A 17,480-nucleotide genomic window follows, 5' to 3' on the forward strand; every position below is an offset into this window, starting at 1 on the left:
ATCCTTAAAAAAAAAAAAAAAGTTTCTACAATTGAAAACAAGCCATGACGAACACAGCTGCTGGAAAGCAGCCCAGGGCCCAGCCCGGGTCCCACCGACTCCAGGGAAGGTGCAATTAGGTGCCCCAAGCAGCCCCCACCACTCTGTGTCCCCCCCGGTTCCTCGGTCCGGGGTGCATCTGCACCCACCCCTGCAAGCGGGTGTCCCCCGGGGGGCTGGGGTGCTGCCGGTGCGCCGTTTCGACCGGACCCGTGCCGGGGACAGAGTCGGTGGCTCATGAGGTTGCAACCGGGAAATCCGTGCCGCAAAACCAAGGTGCTGGGATGGGCGAGAAGACAGCGAGCCTGCAAGGGGCTCGCCACCCTCCAGCCCTCGCGCCAGAGAAACTAGAAACCCACAGACAGAAAGTTTATATGTATATATATATATATATAAAAAATAGATGTGCATAGTTGTAGCGTTGATACTGATGGTTAAAAAACAGACACCAGGCTGGTCCTGCACGATCCACGTGCAGCCCTACATTCTGCTGAGAGATGCCCGGTCCGGCAGGTACGTCTGCGGGGTGGGTGCTGCCCCGGGGCCGCTGCAGCGCTGGTCACATCGCAGACTTCATCTCCCACTCCTGGAGAGCGGCCGAGACAGGTGGTCAACCCCTCCACGTCCCAGCGCCACGCGTGGTACCCGGCTCACCTTAACTCTGCCTGCCCCACGCAGGTCCCGGCCGGTACCTTTCTCTTCTGCAGCACTTTTCCCTTCTCGACGATGACCGGGGAGGGAGATGGCTTCAGGGCGCTCTTCGCCGACGCGGTGCGCTTCAACAGCGGCGTGAGGAATGAGCCCTGTTGGAAAAATGGAGTGGAGACAGGGTGATGCCTGCCTTCCCGAACCCTTCACACTCCCTGCAGCCCGTGCCTTCCCCAGTGCCCATCCCCGGTGCCCCTCTACCTCGGAGCCAGCCGAGCTGGCCGTGGCGGTGATGTGGCCCTTCAGTGACTTGCCGATGGCCAGCAGGTTCATCTCGGAGCCAGCTTTCAGCCTGCCCTTCATGCGGCAGGCCCTCTCCAGCTGCCCCACCTTCTCCTCCAGCTTGGGGAAGGCTCTCTTCCCTGCAAGGACAGCAGGGGCACTGCCAAGCCCAGCCACCCCTTGACCCTGCCGGCTGCTCGGACAAGGGCCAGGCACCCCCCGACACAGGGGTAGAGCCCCTCTGCAGTCCTACCGATGAGGACATCCAGCCCGTCCCGAGTCCCTTTCCTCTCAGGCAGCGTCAGGGTGCGCTGGGACCGGGAGAGATCCCTGCTCCGGAGCTTGGGGCTCACCTTCGCCCGCTGCGGGCTGGCAGCCCTGCCCCGGAGAGCTGCTGCTGATGCTGAAGAGGAAGGGCAGAGGAAGGATGCTCGGGAAGAAGGGCAGAGGAATCACAGCACAACACCGTGCTCGTGGGCACTGCAGCCTCCATCCCAGCATGGGGGGACCCCGCTGCTCCCCTGGGTGAAGCATCCAGCCCCTGCTCACCTGCCTGCGAGGGCAGGGTGCTGCCCGGGGCGTTGCTGCAGGCACCACTGGGCAGCGCAGACACCGGTCTCTTGCGCTGCCCTTGCACTGCTCGGTCCAAGCTCTGCTGCTGCAGAAGGAAGCCCGGGAGAAGCCCGTGGGCAAGCGGACGGTGGGAGCCCATCCTGCTCGCCCTGGGGCTCGCATGGGGGGCCAAGGTGCATCAGTGGAGGTTACCAGCTGCTGCAGCCGCTCCATGTTGGAGTAGAGGTGCTTGGGGGCCTCGGCTGGCGGGAGCTGCCCGAAGGGGTCATCCATGTAGGCGTTGGGGGTCGGGACACGGCGGAGCAGCAGCCCGCTGCAAGCAGGAGGGGGGTCCCATTACTGCCCACAACAGAGATGGAAGGCTTGGGCCGGCCATGTCCCGGCCAGTGTCTCCTTACCCCGCAGCGGGGCAGCTGTTGGCATCGCCCAGCCTGGGGGTCTCGGTGCGGGGGCTGTCGCCAGCCGGCTCCCCTCCTCCCCTGGCCTGCAGGGTCTTCAGCCAGGCTTCCCTCTCCTCATCCGAACGGGTCTGGCGTGGGGCAGAGGGTCCGGGCTCAGCGGGTCCCCCTCGTCGAGGGATGTGGGGGGCTCGGGGGTGCCGCGGTGGTTTCTCACCTGCAGCAGGGCAAGCTCCCGGCCCCGCTGGGCGATGCGGATGCGGAGGCGCTGCGGGGAGCCGGCGGCCGCCCCTGGGGAGACCTCGCAGCCCTCCAGCCGCAGGGCGCAGACGGGGTGCTGGGCACCGCCGGGCTCGGGGAACATGCGGAGGGCTCCCTGCCGCACCGCGCACCACAGCCGCTGCCACCGCCCGCGCAGGCGCACCGCCAGAAAACCTGTGGGTGCATCCCCCATCAGCAGCGGCACGGGGTGCAGGGACACCCCTTTGCCCGGTCCCCATGCGCCGCACCTCCTTTAGCATCCTCTCCAGGCCGGGGGCTGCGGGCAGGGCTCTGCCGGGAGCGATCCTCCTTCTCCTCCTCCTTGCCGAGCTGGGACCCGACAGCCTGAGAATGGAGATCCAGAGAGCCCCATCCCCTGCAGGTTTTAAGCCCCCTGCACCCTGACCCCCACCCCCCGGCAATGCAACCCTCCCCAGCATCACCCAAGGGGGACAGCGGGACAGGGAATTGGGGTGTACTCTTGACACCCCCGGCAGCCCCTTTCCCGTGCTTGGGATTCCCGGGGGAGCACAAGCGGCTCACCCTGCCCAGCCTCAAGGAGGGCGACGCTGGGACGCTGATGGCTGCCAGCCCGCTCGGAGCATCGCTGCTGACCTCTTCGATCACCTACCGAGGAAGAGGGGGAGTGCTGCAGCCTCGGGCTCCCGCTCCCCCATCTAACGGGGCTCCAGGCACCCCTGGGACGGGAGAGGAGCTGGGGACAGATGGGGTCATCCCCAGCCACCTCGGGAGCACCCCAGCAGGGCTGTACCCCCGTTTCTCCCTGCCCACCCCTCCCTCCTGCCCACACAGAGCTCTGCCAGGCTGCAACACCTCCAAACCTTCCTCCAGTCCTCAGCTTGCTGCCGGCTCTGGAAACCGATGACCAGCACCTCACCCGCCGTCCCCGTCACCTTCAGGGCGTGCGGCATCTTCTTGCCATGCTTGGCTTTGTAGGCGACGTGGCAGCCCCGCAGGTCCAGCTCCAGCACCGGCTGCGGGTCGGCGGCACACCTGAAGCACTGCAGAGGCATGGCGGGGTCAGCAGAGCTCGGGGACCTGCTCCCACCCTCCATCCATCCTCCTCCAGCCGCTCACCAGCAGCACATGCTCCCGGACGATGAAGAGCTGCTTTGCCCACTGCCCCAGCCAGCGTTTCCTCCAGAGAAAGCCACAGAGCTGCGCCTCGGGGCGGCTGGCGAGCTCGGCATCAGGGCCAGGGGCCGGGGGCCGCCGCAGGTAGTGGGCACGGTCCGTCACGCCATCCTCATCCTCCCCATACGACTCGTAGTGGCTGCTGTCGGTGTCGGCACCGCCTGAGAGCCAGGACGGCATCAGGGTGCTGGGTGCATGCGGGTGCCGGGGAGGGGATGCGGTGGGGTGCTCACCGGAGCCAGTGTCTCTGCCAGGGCCAAGGGGTTCGGCATCTTCGTAGGAGTCGTCGGCTGGTGGGGACGGTGAGATGCCCGGCACCTTGCTCTGGGGAGAGAAGGGGTGCTCCGAAGGTGCTGCCCCTGGGGTGAACCTCATAGGGTCCCCAAGGGACTGCTGGGGGGCTCTGCCCAGAGCTGGCAGGCAGCACGGGAACCCTCCCAGCCTGGCCCGACCCCCGTGCGAGCAAGGTTGCAGTGTGACGGCCACCGGGTGCCCCTCTCCCATTCCATCCCAGCACCGTGCTGCTGCCCGAGCCCCCCTGCACACCCACAGCCCCCCACCCCTCTGCTGCCCACCCTTACCCCTCCATACAGGCTCAGGGTGCTGGCTGGGCGGCACTCGCAGGTTCTCCCTCCTGTTCCATCCGCCGTCCTGGTTCCTGGGGGGAAAAGCAGGACTGGCAGTGGCGTGCCGGGCCGGCGAGGAGCTGGGCATCCCCGGCCACGCACAATGAGCCGCTGGCGGAGATGGGGTGCAGGTCAGAGCGTGCGACTCACCCGGGCTGGCCCGGCCCTGCGGGGTCCCCAGGGAAGGCGAGAGGCAGCGCATGATCATGTACTCTGCATCCTCTGCTGCGGAGGGAGAGCCCAGTCACAGCCCCGCTCCCGGCCCCTTCCCTGCCACCCCGGCCCCCCGCCCGCAGACCCGCGCTCACACGAGGGGCTCTGCAGCCGGGAGAGGAGATCTGCCACTGACTTCTTCTTGGCCCGAGCTGCGGCACTGAGGCTTTCCCGGTCCAGGATGAGCAGAAAGGACCGCAGGTCTGACAGCAGCTTGTCCAGGTCTGCAGGGGACAGGGACGTGCCATCACACCCTGCCAGAGGAGGGTGCGGGCAGGGATGCCCGTCCCCTGCCTGCCGCACTGGGCAGGGCTGGCAGGGGCTCTCCGACGCCGAGCAAACAGATGTGGGGGTTACGTGCCCCGGGCCGCCGGCCGTGCCCCCGCTCCCGACACCTGCCCCGGCTCTGCACAATCCTGCTATTGACGGGCCCGGGGTGCCGGGGGAGGATGAGGAGGGGGGACGGGGACCCGCACCGCTGAAGGCTCCTCTGTGTGCACTCACAGAGCGGGTTTGTTCCCGGTTGGGCGAGGGGAGCCATGGCCGGGGCCACGCCAGGCGGCCCAACGTGCTGCTCCTCTGTGCTGCGGAGGAGGAGGAGGAGGAGGCATGGTGCATGGGAGCAGCTGATGAAGGCTGCTCTGGGCAGGCCAAAAATGCTGAGCATTCACCCGCTGCCCGCTCCGAGGGACCCCGACCCTGCTGTGCCAGGAGGGAGGGATGGAGGGGGACAGGGAGCTGCTTTGTGCCTCCTCGCCCCGGCCGGGGAAGACAGGAGTCCTGTGCGCAGTGGGACGGGACAGCACTGCCTCCGCCCCATGGCCACCCTGAGGTGGGGGAGACCCGGAGGGCTACGGGCACGGGGAGAGGGTCCCTCCGACCCCGAACGGCAGCGGCTCCGTCATGGCCAGAGCCCCCGTGCCCTGGGCACCTCCGGCTGCCACCGCAGGAGCGGGCAGATGCCCCCCGGGCCCCCCGGGTCACTGCCCGTCTCCCCCTGGCTTCTTCCTACTGCGCATCTGGAAATGGTTTGCATCGCTCTGCTCCGGCCACTCCGGGCTCTGCTCCTTGCTCCCAGCTGAGATAAAATGTTGCAGACGCGCTGTCAAAACCCACTGGCACGGGGCCTGACTGTGCCGGCTTCCCCCACGCCACCCCGCTCCACTCCCAGCCTCCCTCCTCACCATCTCCCTGCCATTTCCCAACTGGAAGAGGCACAGCACTGGGACAACCCCAGCGAAGCCACACTGGCTGGGATGCTGCCCCAGTGACTCCTTGCAACGCCCCAGGCAACCCCAGCATCCCCATGCCCTGCCACATCCCTGCATCCCGCACCGCTCCGGGCTGGTGGGGATGCAACGCACCCCCAAAGACAGCGGCAGCCCCCGGGGGAGGCGAGGGCGGGCAGGGGGAAGGAGCCCACCGGTCCCACGTGTGTTACAGGGGACATGGGAGAAGCCCCTGCGGAGGTGCTGGCACGGCGGGGAGCACCGTCCCCCTCCCCGGTGTCCCCGGCTGGGGAGAACACACCCCTGCCCGGGGGGAGAGGAAACATCTGGCAGGGTAGCGAGGCTGAGCAATGCCGGAGCTGGGCCCAAACATCTGGATTTCCCTGGAAACTGGGGAAGGCAAGGGGGGGGACCAGCTCCCTGGGGGACCGGCGGAGGGGCTGGGGCAGGGGCTGGCCGAAGGGACCTGCGGGCAGAGCGTGAGCGTAGAGGGGTTGGAGACTGTCCCCCCATGCCCGGTGTGCCTGGCTCTTCCTCTCCCTCCCTTTCTCCTCTCCTCCGCCCAGGCCAAATTCCTCGGCAATGACATCTCCGCGTCCACTCACCCCCTCAGCCCTCCCTGCAACCTCCCCCTGCGCTCCCTCGGGCCGGCTCCGATGCCCTCGGTTGGGGCAGGGGAGCCGTGCCCAGCGGTGCCCGGCCGTGCCCGCAGCTCGGTGCGGGTCAGGCAGGGGCTGCCCTCACCCATGAGGCCACGCCAGCTGCCTGCTGCTGGGGCCAAGGGAAGGCAGCCCAGATGAAAAACAGCTGCCTCGGTCTCCAGGGCGGGAGGAAAACGCCCCCCCAAACACACAGCCGTCTCCTAGCAAAGCGCCCTGCTCCTGCGGGACGTGGCCCAGCCCGATGGCATCCTCGTCCGAGGAAGAGGAGGAGGAAGGAGAGGGCTGCCCAAGGGATGCCATGGGAGCGCACGATCCCTGGGTGATGCCAACACCCGGGGGATTTGGGGCTGGCACCTCTGCTCCATGGCCATGTGCATTTTGACCTGTGCAACGAGGGGCAAGAGGTGCCCGGGCTCAGCCCTGCTCTGCCGTGGGGTGCAGGGGGGAGCAGCGGCTCGGGGGCACCCCGGGGCCCTGCTCCAGCGCTCGGGGCGGCTCTCGCCCAGCGCAGGATGACTCAGAGGAGGAGGCTGGAGGCCGCCCCGAGCCCGGAGCTGCTCCTGGCCGCAGCGTGACCCGTCACTGCAGGGAGGCTCCGGGCCACGGCTCGGGGGCGGAGGTGCCCCCCCCCATGGCCACTGTGCCCCCAAATTGCCCCAGGGAGGGTGCTGGCAGAAGTCCTGGCATCCCACACCCTGCCACGGCACCGTGCACCGGCAGCCCGCTGTGTCCAGGGGCACCCAGGCACCCCCCTCCTTGCTCTGACACCCCGAGCCCTGACACCCACGCCTCATCCCTCGCACCCCTTCCCTCCCCAGCACCCATCCCACCGCCCCACCCCCCCCCTCTCCCCCTTTTACACCCTCTCCTTCTTCCCCACCACCCCCCTCCCCCTCCACACCCCCTTCCCCCACTCGCACCCCCGTGGGCTCCCCCCCACGCCCTCCTGCACCCCACGCACACCCCCTGCCCTCTCCTGCACCCCTTTGCAGGCTCGCACCCCCCCCTCCCGCGGCCCTGCACCCCTTTGCACCCCCCCGTACCTCTCTGCCGGGCCATGGTGCGGGCGAGCTCACATCGCGGCGGGACCGGGACCGGGACCGGGACCGGGGCAAGCACTGGCCCGGCTCGGCTCGGCTCGGCCCGGCTGGGCTCGCACACGCCCTGCGGGCCCCCAGCACAGCACAGCCCGGCCGGGGCGGGGGGGAAGGCGGGGAAGGGCTCCTTCATCTTCCTCGGAGCACCACCGCCATCTGCAGGGACCTGGGGCCGGGGGAAAGCAAAGCCGCGGAGCCGGGCTGGATAAAGCCATTTCACCTTTAATTGTAAGCAAAAAATCACTCTCACGCGGATTCTCTGACACCAGCAAATAAAATAAACTCTAACAAAACAGAGAAAGTGAATCACTGTAGTCCAGTCAGAAAACAACCCATATTTATATATATATTTATAGATATGTCGTTTGTAGAGTAGCAGTGAAAGGCAAGTATGGGCCAGTGATTTCCCAATAAATTACATTCTTTACATCCCAACAAGGTTTAGCGGCTGGAGAGTGGCTGGAAACAGAAACCGGGGAGCGTGGGGGGCCGGGGGTGCGGGGGCAGAGGGTCCTGCCCAAAACATGTGCCCGAAGAGGGGATGGGAGAGGTGGGAGAAGGGAAGGTGCTGCCGGGTGCCAAGCCCTGCCTGCACGGCCGTGGGGGGCCAGGCAGCGCTGCCCAGACCCCGGTGACCACTGTGCCCATCGAGCCGTGCCCTGCTCCTTTCCGCCCGGCTGCATCGCCCCATCGCCCCGCTGCATCCCCCAGCGCATCGCCCCGCTGCAGGCGCATCTGCGGTTAGAAACGCAGCAGGAGCCGGCCCAGGGTCCCACTGGGACCCCTGCTCTGCCACCCCCTGCCCCATCCCACGGTGCTCCACCTCGCCGGCATCCCAGCCCTGCCCTCCGCCAGCCCGGTGCCAGGCAGGTTTTGGCAGTGTACGTGTGTCCTTGCGGTCCTCGCTGCAGCAGTTGGCACAGGAGGGACCGGGGGGGAGATGTTAAAAGGGGGGCTGGAGGCGGGCAAGGTGGGATACCGGCCTGGCTTTGCCAGGAGTGCATTGGGCTGGCAGTGAGTCGGCCCCCAGGCTCATCCCAAGTCTTGGGGTGAAGGCGCGGGGGGCGGAGGGGCACCCCAAGGGCGAGGGCCGGAGGCAGCCGACCCCCGGGGAGGAGGGAAGCCGCCCCGCTGCCCGCACGCCAGAGCTGGCACGCTCCCAGCCGGCCAAAACCAGAGCCAGGCACTGCCCCTGCCAGCGTGCCCAGGGGGAGAGGGGGGCACAAAGCACAGAGACACCCCCCCCCACCTCCCCTCCTGGCTGAACCGTGCCTGCTCCAGGGCAGGGTCTGCCCCCAGCCCCATCACCCCGCTGCGAGCCGGGTAGCCGAGGCAGGTTTGAGCACCCCCCGAACCCTTTTCCCGCAGGAGGAGCGAGGCAGGGAGCAGAGCCGGGGGGCTGGGGGAGAGGGGAAGGGGGGACCCTAGTAAAAACCGGCTGAGAGCCCTAAAGCGGTTACACGGCGCGACACGGACTGAGCTCGGGGCCGAGGCGGGCTCAGAAGAGGAAGGCTTTCTTCTTCAGCTCGTTGCGCTTCCAGAGGGCCAGCTTGCTGAACTCCTCGGGGGGCATCTCGAAGACCCGAAGGAAATCCTCGGGGGAGAGGTGCCGCTGTGGGGGGAGAGAGGAGGGTGATGGGGTGCTGGGTCCCCCCTTCCACACCCCCCCGCCGAGGTTCAGCCCTTACCTCCAGCCTGGTCCTGTCCACGCCGGGCGGCAGCTTCACACGGCCTCGGTTTGTCACCATCAGCATTTCGTAGGGGTAGATCTGCAAGGTGGAGGGGGGGGAGGCTGTAAGACCCTCTCCACAGCCCCCTCCCCCCATCTCTGCCCAAGCCCCCGCAGCCCCCAGCCCCGCTCACCTTTTGCTCCAGCATGCTGGGCAGGGAATTGCCTCTGTCCATGCGCCCACGCTGGCCGTTCTGAGAGGGCAAAGCCTGACATCAGCCGCAACCTCCACCTCCCCAAAGGGCTGCCCTCTCCCACCCAGACTGAAGCCACGGTGAAGGGCTCCAGCCCGGGGACCGGCACACCCACCCTCCCCACCTCCCGCTCTCTCCCCTCTCCTCTGGGACCCATCACAGAGGTGGCCCTGGTGTCTGTGCCCCTCCGTCTCGGCGTACATCATCCTCTCGCTGGGTCTCCGTGCCGGCAGCCAGACAATTGCTTACCTGCAGGCCTGGAAAAGAGAAAAGCAGGGCTCAGCCCTGGGGACCCCCCCACTGTGTCCCTCACCATCCTCTCCCAGGTGATGACAAGCCCCGAGAGGTGATTTTCCACCCTCTGCTGAGCCCAGGCTTGCCCCAACATCCCCCATCCCTGGGGATATCTCCCATCCCTGGGGACATCCCTGCATCACCCGGGACACCCCCACATCCCCCGGGACATCCCCGCATCCCCAGGGTCATTCCCACGCCATGGGCTGATGCTCACCCGGACTGCCCTTATCGTTGCCTGCCGAGCTGAACTCTGCCGACTGCAGCTGCAAGGGGACAGGGGACAGGATCAGAGCGGTGCCACCCCCAGACCCCGGCCGAGGTCGAGTGGCCCTGGCAGCGCGGGGGCAGCTGCCTGCCCACTCACCCGCGTGAGGGTGCTCCTGCCGGAGGCGGGCAGCGAGGAGCTCTTGTAGCTCCCCATGTGCAGAGCTACAAGAGAGCAAGAGATGGTCAGAGGTGCAGGCAGGGCTGCAGGAGCTGGCAGGGGTGCCGGCAGCCGGAGCCACCAGGTGAGGAAGGGATGGGATGCGGGAAGAGCATCCCACGTACATGTGTGAAATGGTGTCCGGTCTGGCAGCGAGCGGGTTTTTCTCCGGATGGGGAGAGATTTCTCCATCTCCTCCTTCAGGATCAGCTTCCCAAGGTTGGAGGTGACCTGGGGGCAAAGGGACATGGGTGAGGGTCAGTGTCAGCACGTCCCCAGCCCCTTGCAGGGTGCCTGCCCGCCCGCTCTGCCCCTCACCTTGCTCAGCTCCTGCCTCTGGAGCTCCCGCAGGTTCTTCATCTCCTCCGTCAGGTCCTCCTCCTCCTCCTCCCCTCTCTTGGAGGCCATCCGCCTCCTCCACTCCGTCTCTGGGGGAAAAGAGGGGACGTTATATCCATCCCCAGCACCCGACGGGGTCTCCGGGGGGGATAAACCCCCTGGTGCAGCCCACCCCCTCACTTGCCCCTGTTCCCCACCTACCCACGACGGCCAGGGACGGGGGGCACGGCCAGTAGTCGGTCTCGATCTTGGCAGGCTGGTTGGGGTCTGGGGGCTGTGCCGCTGGGAACTTGGAGGATTCGATGATCAAGTCTTCTATGAGATGCTTCCCATGGTGGGCGCCGGGATGGTGCTCTGCGGGGCATGGGGGGGTGAGGCAGCGCCCCGGGGTGCCCCATCCCGTGGGACAGACACCCCCGCTCACCTTTCTGCCTGTAGATCGGAGGCTTCTTGTATATGTTGAGCTCTGTTGTGTCAGTCTCTGCAAGGAAAAAGGGGGTTGGAGGCCCGGAATGGGCTCTGGAAAGGTGCTTGCCCGGACCCCCCAGTCTGCGCTGGGGCTCAGGATCAGGCAGCACCGCGGGGTGCCGGTGCCGGGGCGGGCGTACCGGGTCGGTGGAAGTGCTGCACGCTGCTGCGGGACGAGCTGCCGCCCTGGCGAGAGGTGGGCTGCGGAGTGCTGCCGGGGGTCCGGCTCTCCAGCCACTCCCGGATGACCTGCGGGCAAGCGGAGCTGGTGAGCAGCGAGACCCCGACAATTCGGCATCGCCCCCTCCTCCTCGGAGCCCCTGCGTGCATCCCAGAGCTGGAGCAAGAGGTGTCGGTACTCACCTCCGGAGATGGAGGAGGAGAGATGGATTTGGGAGACAGGGAGCGCTGCAGAAGGCAAGAAGCAGTTTATTCCAGCAGCCCCACATCTGCCCTCCAGGACTGCTCTGTCTGGGGGGTTTCCCCCCACCAGCCCCCCAAAATAACCGGGAGAGGCGAGCGGCCCCGAGGCACCCTCACCTCTCGGCTCCGGGGCAGTTCCACGTGCTCCATGAGCGAGTAGGTGAAATGGGGCTCGTAGATCATCAAGTCAGGGCGCTCGATGTCCAGGATCGCTTTGTCCTTGGGGATGGCAGCCAGATCCTTGTAGCCCAGAACCTCGTTGTCCATTTTGGCCTGGAAGGAAGGAAAAGCACCTTCGTTTTTGGGTGCGGAAAGGGAACATTGGGGAACGGGGAGGGCTTCCCTGGGGCTGGCATCCTCTGTGGCCCCTCCGGGTGACGGAGAGGGTTTGGGGAAGCAAACCCCAGCCCATGGATGGAGGGATGTGTCAGGGAGATGTGAGGGACCTCTTACCACGATGCTGGAGGGCGATCCGGGGACGCTGGACCCGCGGGAGGAACAGACGCTCCCAGGGGAGGTCAGTGGTTGCTGGAAGGTAAAGGAGAGATTTTAGCAAACCTCATCCTCATCACAGCCAGCCCAGGAAGGGGCTCGGGGTCATGGTCGGGACCCCGGGACATGGCAGGGGGGCCCGGGGACACCCCTGTGCCCCATGGACCTCAGTGCACCGGGGCAAAATGTCCTTGGGGATGGGGTATTTCTGGATGGGCGCTGGGGTCTCCTTTGCTCCAGCGTTGTGGTTCAGGGCAGGGGACACCCGGGAGGTGACAGTGGCTTGGCCGGGACACGTTGCCACTAGATGGTGCTGCCAGGCTGGGCTGGGAGGAGGAGGAGGAGGAGGAGGAGGAAGGCAGCGCCCTGTTAGCAGCATCCCAGTGTGACTGCCGATGTCCTTGGCCACCAGCCCCTGCCCTTGGCCACCAGCCCCTGCCCTTGGCCACCAGCTCCTATGTGCCTTCCCTAGGTGCAGGGCTCCCCACTGCCTGCATGTCCCCAGCACCCTGCCCTATACCCACAGCACCCTGCCTACAACCCCCAGCACCCTGCCCACAGCCCCCAGCACCCTGCCCTATACCCACAGCACCCTGCCTACAGCCCACAGCACCCTGCCCACAGCCCCCAGCACCCTGCCCTATACCCACAGCACCCTGCCTGCAGCCCACAGCACCCTGCCCACAGCCCCCAGCACCCTGCCCTATACCCACAGCACCCTGCCTGCAGCCCCCAGCACCCTGCCCACAGCCCACAGCACCCAGCACCCTGTCCACAGCCCCCAGCACTCTGCCCATGCCTCCCCCTTACCTTCTGCAGTCTTTCCATTCAGCTGCGGGCTGGAGGGGCTGTGTCAGTCACAGGGTCCTGCACGGGGAGAGCAGGGGTTTCGGGGTGCTGCCAGGGTGGGCACAGAGCACCCTGAGGTTGGTCCCGGGGCGAGGTGCCCAAGGGCAGCGGGGCTGGGCACAGCCTGGCTTCCCACCACCCTCCATCCATGGAGCTGAGCACGGCAGCCCCCGGCGCACTGGACCCTAACACGGCACGAGGCCAGCACGGCCCTGCTGCCAAATATTCAGGGCTCCGGGTCACCCCCAGCGCAGGGGAGAGGCGCTGGGGAATGCCGGACCCCCACTCACCGCTGCCTCTGTGGCTCCACATCCCTCTGGGTGCTAACGCTGGGCTGGGGCTTGGGTGCTGCCTCTGCAACGGAGAGAAGAGAGGTGACAGTGGCTTGCAGGATGACAACGGGGTGAAGCTCAACCTTGTCCTCCTGCTGTCCCTGCGCCCTGCCCCGCTGCGTGCCGCCCCTGCCCGTGCCGGCTGCCGGCCCCGCTGCCCGGCGGCTGCTGACGAGCGCTGGCAAGCAGAGCAGAGGTAATGAAACCCTTTGTCCACCGGCAGCGAGCGGCCTCGAGAAGGCTCCAGCAGCAGTGGGACGAGCGTGCTGCGCTCAGCCCCTGCCCCGCAGCCCCCGGGCCTGAGCCTTCCCTGTGCTTTAAACCCACAATGCCACACACAAAGGGGAATATTCCCCATTCTCCTCAAAACTTCTCCTTTCAGAGGGGAGGGCATCGGGAAAACCTCGTGCAATCCAGGCAACAACAGCAACAGCAGCGCAGAGCCCTCCAGCCTGGAAGCTCCCCCACCCAGCAGCCTGCGCACAGGGCCAGGGAGATGCCACCGCCTCTGGGGACCCCCAGCCCCACTGCCCCCCAGCCCCATGGCTCCCAGCACGAGCGCAGAGCCCATCCCTGCGGGATGCAGAGATGGAGAAGGACCAGATCTGACAAAGCCCGGAGCATCCTCCAGCTGCCGGCAGCCAGCCCTGCACGAGGTACCGCCCTTGGCTCGCTCTTCCAAGGGTCGAGCCGGGACGAGGAGGCTCTGCCAGGGGCTCCGGGCCTGAGCTGCTCCATGCAGGCATCACCCCTCCTTTGAAACCACCCCACCACAAATAACCCCCGGCTTTGGCACCCCCCCGACCCACTCACACCCACTCCCAGCACCTCCCAGCCCTCCCAAGGGTCTGCAGGACCCGGTGCCAGTGGGACGGGCACCCCCGGATCGGCACCGAGCGCGGTACAAGGCGGCATTGTCCGGGTGAGCAGCGGCCGCCCTGTGCACCCATGAGCTCACACTTTCCAGCGACAGAGCCAGGGCAGCCCCCCGCCTCCGGCTCGCACCCCACGGGGCTGGGGGGCACGGGCGGGCTGGGGACAGGCGGCGGGGACGCGGTGGCACACGGCGGCGGTGGCTGCGAGCAGATGGATGAGATAGCAAATAGCAGGAGGCAGAGGAAGCGGCAAAGGCCGGCGGGAGGGTGGGTGCGGGGACGGGTGGATGCGGATGCTGGCGGGGAAGGAAAACAAGCCTGAGCCAGGGGTGCGCAGAGATGTCGCGACGGAGCCAAAGGGCTGGCGAGAGGTGCCAGGGCTGCACAACCAGCTCGGGAATAGTCCCCCCCCCGGGCGGGGGATGCGGGGACACCTTATCTGGCGCAGGCAGGGAGCCACCGCCCCAATGGCAGCCTCTCTCCCCATGGCAACCTCCAATCTACCCGGCAGCCCTCGCTGGCAGGTCCCCCGCACACTCCCTTGCTCGCCGAGATAAGGCCGGCCCGACGCGTGTTTGGGATTTTCCTGGCCAGGAGGGCGAGGGGGAGTGGGGACGGGGGGGTAACGCCATGCCCCCCTCCCAGGGCGATGCTGTGGGTACCCACGGCGCTTCGCCGGAGCGGGGAGAGAAAGGTCCTGGGCAGGGATGCACGGGAAGAGGAAGAGCGATGGAGGGAGGGATGGACAGACGGACAGACCACGTGCCGGCGGGGGCTCTCCGGGCTGCAGGGGTGCCGGCCCCCCCTGCGCAGCACATCCCGGGGGGGCCGTGGGGAGGCTGCTGCTGCAGCGGGAAGAGGCCAGTTCCCTCCTCCCCACCCCGAGGAAATCCGGATTTGACTTTTCGCAGCCGCCAAAGCCATCAGCGCCCGGCACCTGGGCCAGGGGCCAGGCTGCACCAACCCCTTCGCCTGGGGGGGAGCGGGCAGGGACCCCCAGCCTTCCTCCCCTCTCCCTTCTCCTCCTCCTCACTGCCTGCCTTGCCCTTGCCGTCATGCTGGGCAGGGGCACCCTGCCGCTCCCGCAGCTGCCCCGGCTCCCCGCCAGCAGCGGAGGGGGGTGGAACATGGCGGGGTCACAAGTTCCCGAAACAGACGGTTCCCGCCAGCCCTGGGAACGGTGTCCAGTGCTTCCCAGCCCAGTCCGGGCCTCCTCCTCCTCCTCCTCCTCCCGCCACAAATGCCAAACAAACACGGCACAAGAGAGGCACCGAGCATCCTCCCAGCCTTGCGGGGGGAAACCGAGGCACCGCCTCACACGGGGGCCCCACCAGCAACTCGATCGCGGCGGGACCGAGCCGGCGGGGAGCACGTGGGTCCCCGACCCGCATCTCACCGGTGTCCGGTTCCTCCTTTGTCCTGTTTCTCGCCCTTTCCCTCGCTGCCGGAGCATCACCCAGCAGAGGGGAGCGACCCTTTGGCTATTGACCGTCCATTGCTTCCATGCCGTTGCACCCTGCCAGGCACAGCCCTGCCGAGGGACGCCTCGGTGGCCTTAAAAGCCACCAGCTGCCAGCGCCTGGCCCCTGGGATTTTTCCATCCCCTGGAGCGGAGGGTGCACCCTGCCTGTCTCCCCTCCCACGGACACAGGGCTGCTCCGTGCCTCAGTTTCCCTGGCTGGGGGGGGGATAGCAGCAATCCCCTGGCCCCATCCAGGAGCAGCTGGAGATGAAGGGGGCATTTCCACCTCCTCCGGCTGCTCCGTTCCTCCCATCCGAGGGATCTGGGCCAACCCAGCTGCTTTCCTGGCCACCAGCCCTGGCAGGAGGATCCGAGCCCCCCAGCAAGTTTAGAGTGGGGATGCGTGGCACTCGTCCTAAAGCTCCTGGTTGGGGGGGTCCATCCCCAGCCCCCCTGCCCCGATGGCCACACTGCAGCCCGCTTTGGCAGCGGCTCACGTGGCACGTAATCTGGGATTAAAATGGGATTAGCCTGCTCATCCCGCACGCGGAGGGGCCGGGAGGGACCCGCCGGGGGTGTGTGGGGAGGCCACGTCCCTCCGGGGCTCCTGGCGTGGATCTGGTGATGCCCCCGGTCCCCGAGGAGCCCCCGGCTCTGCTAGCCCCGGGCACCGCCCTGCGGGATGCCCTGCATCGAGCCCCTCGGGGTGGCGGGTCCCTGGGTACCCCGATGCCATGCATGGGGCCACCGCAGAGAGGCACCCACCTGCCAGGACACTGGGCAGTGGGACACGGCCGGGGGCTCCCCAGGGCCGAAGTGGCAGCTGGTGGCCCAGGTCTTTCCGGGAGAGGCTGGGCTTAGCCCTGCCTGACCACTGGCCCCACACGCCCACAGCCAGGAGCCGACCCCCCCCAGGAGATGGCTCCATCCATGGCCAAGAGCTGGGGGGCCAGGCTTTGCACCCCAGTTTCCCTCCCCCCAGGTAGCCCCCTGATGCTCCACGGCAGTGGGGCAATGGGAGTTTGGCCCCTCGGTGCCTTGCCAGTGGGGGTGGATGGGGCCAGAAGGAGCAGGGAGGGGCTCCAAAATCCCGTGCCGAGATCCCGACCGCCACAGCCCCACCACACTGCACACAGGGAGCATCAAACCCCATCACAGCCTGCACCTGGGGGGAGTGGGATGTGGGTGTCCCCCACCAGCAACAGCGCCGAGACCCCACAAACTCACTCCACAAGTCGGGCTGGGAATGGCTGAGCTGCTCTGGCCTCCTCCCTCGGGATACATGGTGCCGATGGCAATGTCCCCAGGGAAGGAGGACAGGGGATGTCCCTGCTCTGCCGGCAGCGGCCGAACCTCACTGGGGGGTGTCCTGGGGGGTGTCCCGGGGGGGTGTGGGGTGGAGTGGGGTGCTGGGAGCGCTGTGAGGGGACACGGGTGGGAGGCCCGGGAGGAGTACCGCTGTCGGCGATGGAGCCCGCGTCCCTGCCTCGTGTCACCGCCCTTCCTGTCCCCGCGGCCCCCCGGCAAGGGCAGCTGGCTTGGCAGTGCCGGCGTGGGGAGGCGGCATGGCCGCAGCCCCTGGAGAAGACGGGGGACAAGATGTGGGGCTGTCCCCAGCCCCCCCACCCCCCGGGACCAGGGGCTACGCAGAGCCAGGGGAGGGGGAGCGGCGGCACCGAAAGGCAACGGGAAAGGAAAGGGTGGCCAATGCCGACCCCGATGAACTGGCCCTCCCCAGACACCCCGGCTGTGTGTTCCCCACCCGCGGCCACCTCCCTTCCCTCTCCCCACCAAGCCACGGCCACTCACCTAAGGACGGGGACACCGCATACCTCCAGCTGTGGGGAGCTGCGGGGGGACACCCTCGGCCTCCTCTGCTCGCCTGGCCACCAAATTACCCCACGGGCTGCTGGGCCGGCTGCCCTGGCTGCGGCCGAGCCACCGCCGGCGCGCTGCGGCGCGCATCCGAGAGCGTGACAGCCGGGCGCGGGCGTACGGAGCGTGCGGGTGTGCAAGCCTATCTCCCAGCCCCAGCACGGCGGCTGTGCCGCCCGCCGCACCGATAACCGCTGCTGGGCGCCGGGTAGGGTGTGCGTGGGTGGGTGGGTGGGTGCGTGGGTGCCGTTTGCCTCTCCCCACCTCTGCTGCTGGCTCAGTCTCTTTCCGAACAAGAGAAGAATTAGCCGGCATCATGACGAAGCAGTATTCGCTCCTGTCGCTGCTCGCTCCCACCACTTCCCCAGCACAAAGAGGGAGGAAAACATAAATAAACGCGGCCTGCCCGGCACCGCCCGGCTGCCAGAAATAACCCGGCCGGTGCTGGGGGTCCCCAGCACCCCCTCCTCCAGCCCCTGCTGCAAATGGGGGCTGCAGCTGGGGACGGCATCCCCTGCCCCCCCCGGCTGGGGTTTTG

General features: G+C 67.5%; 2 protein-coding genes across 12 annotated transcripts; both read right to left on the bottom strand.

Moving 5' to 3' along the window:
- Positions 1 to 403: 403 nt before the first annotated feature.
- On the bottom strand, positions 404 to 7,316 carry LOC148055021 (actin filament-associated protein 1-like 2). 8 transcript variants are annotated; one of them, XM_087762844.1, is made up of 17 exons: positions 7,130 to 7,316; positions 4,291 to 4,419; positions 4,133 to 4,207; positions 3,938 to 4,014; positions 3,590 to 3,680; positions 3,300 to 3,517; positions 3,044 to 3,223; positions 2,745 to 2,828; positions 2,450 to 2,546; positions 2,158 to 2,375; positions 1,941 to 2,071; positions 1,735 to 1,855; positions 1,519 to 1,627; positions 1,223 to 1,372; positions 949 to 1,109; positions 732 to 842; positions 404 to 625 (listed from the first exon to the last, which is right to left on the bottom strand). In XM_087762844.1, the coding sequence occupies exons 1-17, from the start codon at positions 7,314 to 7,316 to the stop codon at positions 599 to 601; spliced, it is 2,166 nt and encodes a 721-aa protein (XP_087618970.1). In that variant the 3' UTR covers positions 404 to 598. The 8 variants fall into 8 exon arrangements, 7 of the variants coding, with proteins under 7 accessions (XP_087618970.1, XP_087618966.1, XP_087618965.1 ...); XM_087762840.1 differs by lacking the exon at positions 7,130 to 7,316 and having other exon boundaries at positions 404 to 842; positions 4,291 to 6,861; XM_087762839.1 differs by lacking the exon at positions 7,130 to 7,316 and having other exon boundaries at positions 3,300 to 3,680; positions 4,291 to 6,861.
- A 73-nt stretch (positions 7,317 to 7,389) lies between these two features.
- Positions 7,390 to 17,139, bottom strand: DMTN (dematin actin binding protein). 4 transcript variants are annotated; one of them, XM_087762849.1, is made up of 17 exons: positions 16,877 to 17,134; positions 12,689 to 12,752; positions 12,360 to 12,416; positions 11,511 to 11,585; positions 11,175 to 11,330; positions 10,998 to 11,042; positions 10,775 to 10,883; positions 10,591 to 10,647; positions 10,368 to 10,520; positions 10,146 to 10,255; positions 9,953 to 10,058; positions 9,768 to 9,832; positions 9,618 to 9,666; positions 9,356 to 9,363; positions 9,047 to 9,106; positions 8,872 to 8,952; positions 7,390 to 8,795 (listed from the first exon to the last, which is right to left on the bottom strand). In XM_087762849.1, exons 3-17 carry the CDS (start codon positions 12,375 to 12,377, stop codon positions 8,682 to 8,684), a joined length of 1,206 nt encoding a protein of 401 aa, XP_087618975.1. In that variant the 5' UTR covers positions 12,378 to 12,416; positions 12,689 to 12,752; positions 16,877 to 17,134; the 3' UTR covers positions 7,390 to 8,681. The 4 variants fall into 4 exon arrangements, with proteins under 4 accessions (XP_087618975.1, XP_087618974.1, XP_087618972.1 ...); XM_087762846.1 differs by lacking the exons at positions 7,390 to 8,795; positions 8,872 to 8,952 and having other exon boundaries at positions 9,055 to 9,106; positions 9,231 to 9,363; positions 16,877 to 17,136; XM_087762847.1 differs by lacking the exons at positions 7,390 to 8,795; positions 8,872 to 8,952; positions 16,877 to 17,134 and adding an exon at positions 13,689 to 13,897 and having other exon boundaries at positions 9,055 to 9,106; positions 9,231 to 9,363.
- Between the last annotated feature and the right edge of the window lie 341 nt (positions 17,140 to 17,480).

This window comes from Nipponia nippon, unplaced genomic scaffold (genome assembly GCF_047370975.1).
Source record: "Nipponia nippon isolate SJK-2023a ecotype South Korea unplaced genomic scaffold, ASM4737097v1 scaffold_27, whole genome shotgun sequence".
Taxonomy (NCBI): domain Eukaryota; kingdom Metazoa; phylum Chordata; class Aves; order Pelecaniformes; family Threskiornithidae; genus Nipponia; species Nipponia nippon.

Excerpts from the sequence above, each read along its gene's own strand:
- DMTN (XM_087762849.1), bottom strand. Across the intron at positions 10,884-10,997 it reads CTCCTCCTCCATCTCCGGAG|GTCATCCGGGAGTGGCTGGA; the intron begins GTGAGTACCGAC and ends GCTTGCCCGCAG. Across the intron at positions 10,521-10,590 it reads TCCGATCTACAGGCAGAAAG|AGCACCATCCCGGCGCCCAC; the intron begins GTGAGCGGGGGT and ends CATGCCCCGCAG.
- LOC148055021 (XM_087762838.1), bottom strand. The coding sequence starts at position 4,813 with ATGCACCATGCCTCCTCCTCCTCCTCCTCCGCAGCACAGAGGAGCAGC. Across the intron at positions 2,376-2,449 it reads TGGAGAGGATGCTAAAGGAG|GTTTTCTGGCGGTGCGCCTG; the intron begins GTGCGGCGCATG and ends ATGCACCCACAG. Across the intron at positions 1,110-1,222 it reads CGGGCTGGATGTCCTCATCG|GGAAGAGAGCCTTCCCCAAG; the intron begins GTAGGACTGCAG and ends CTGTCCTTGCAG.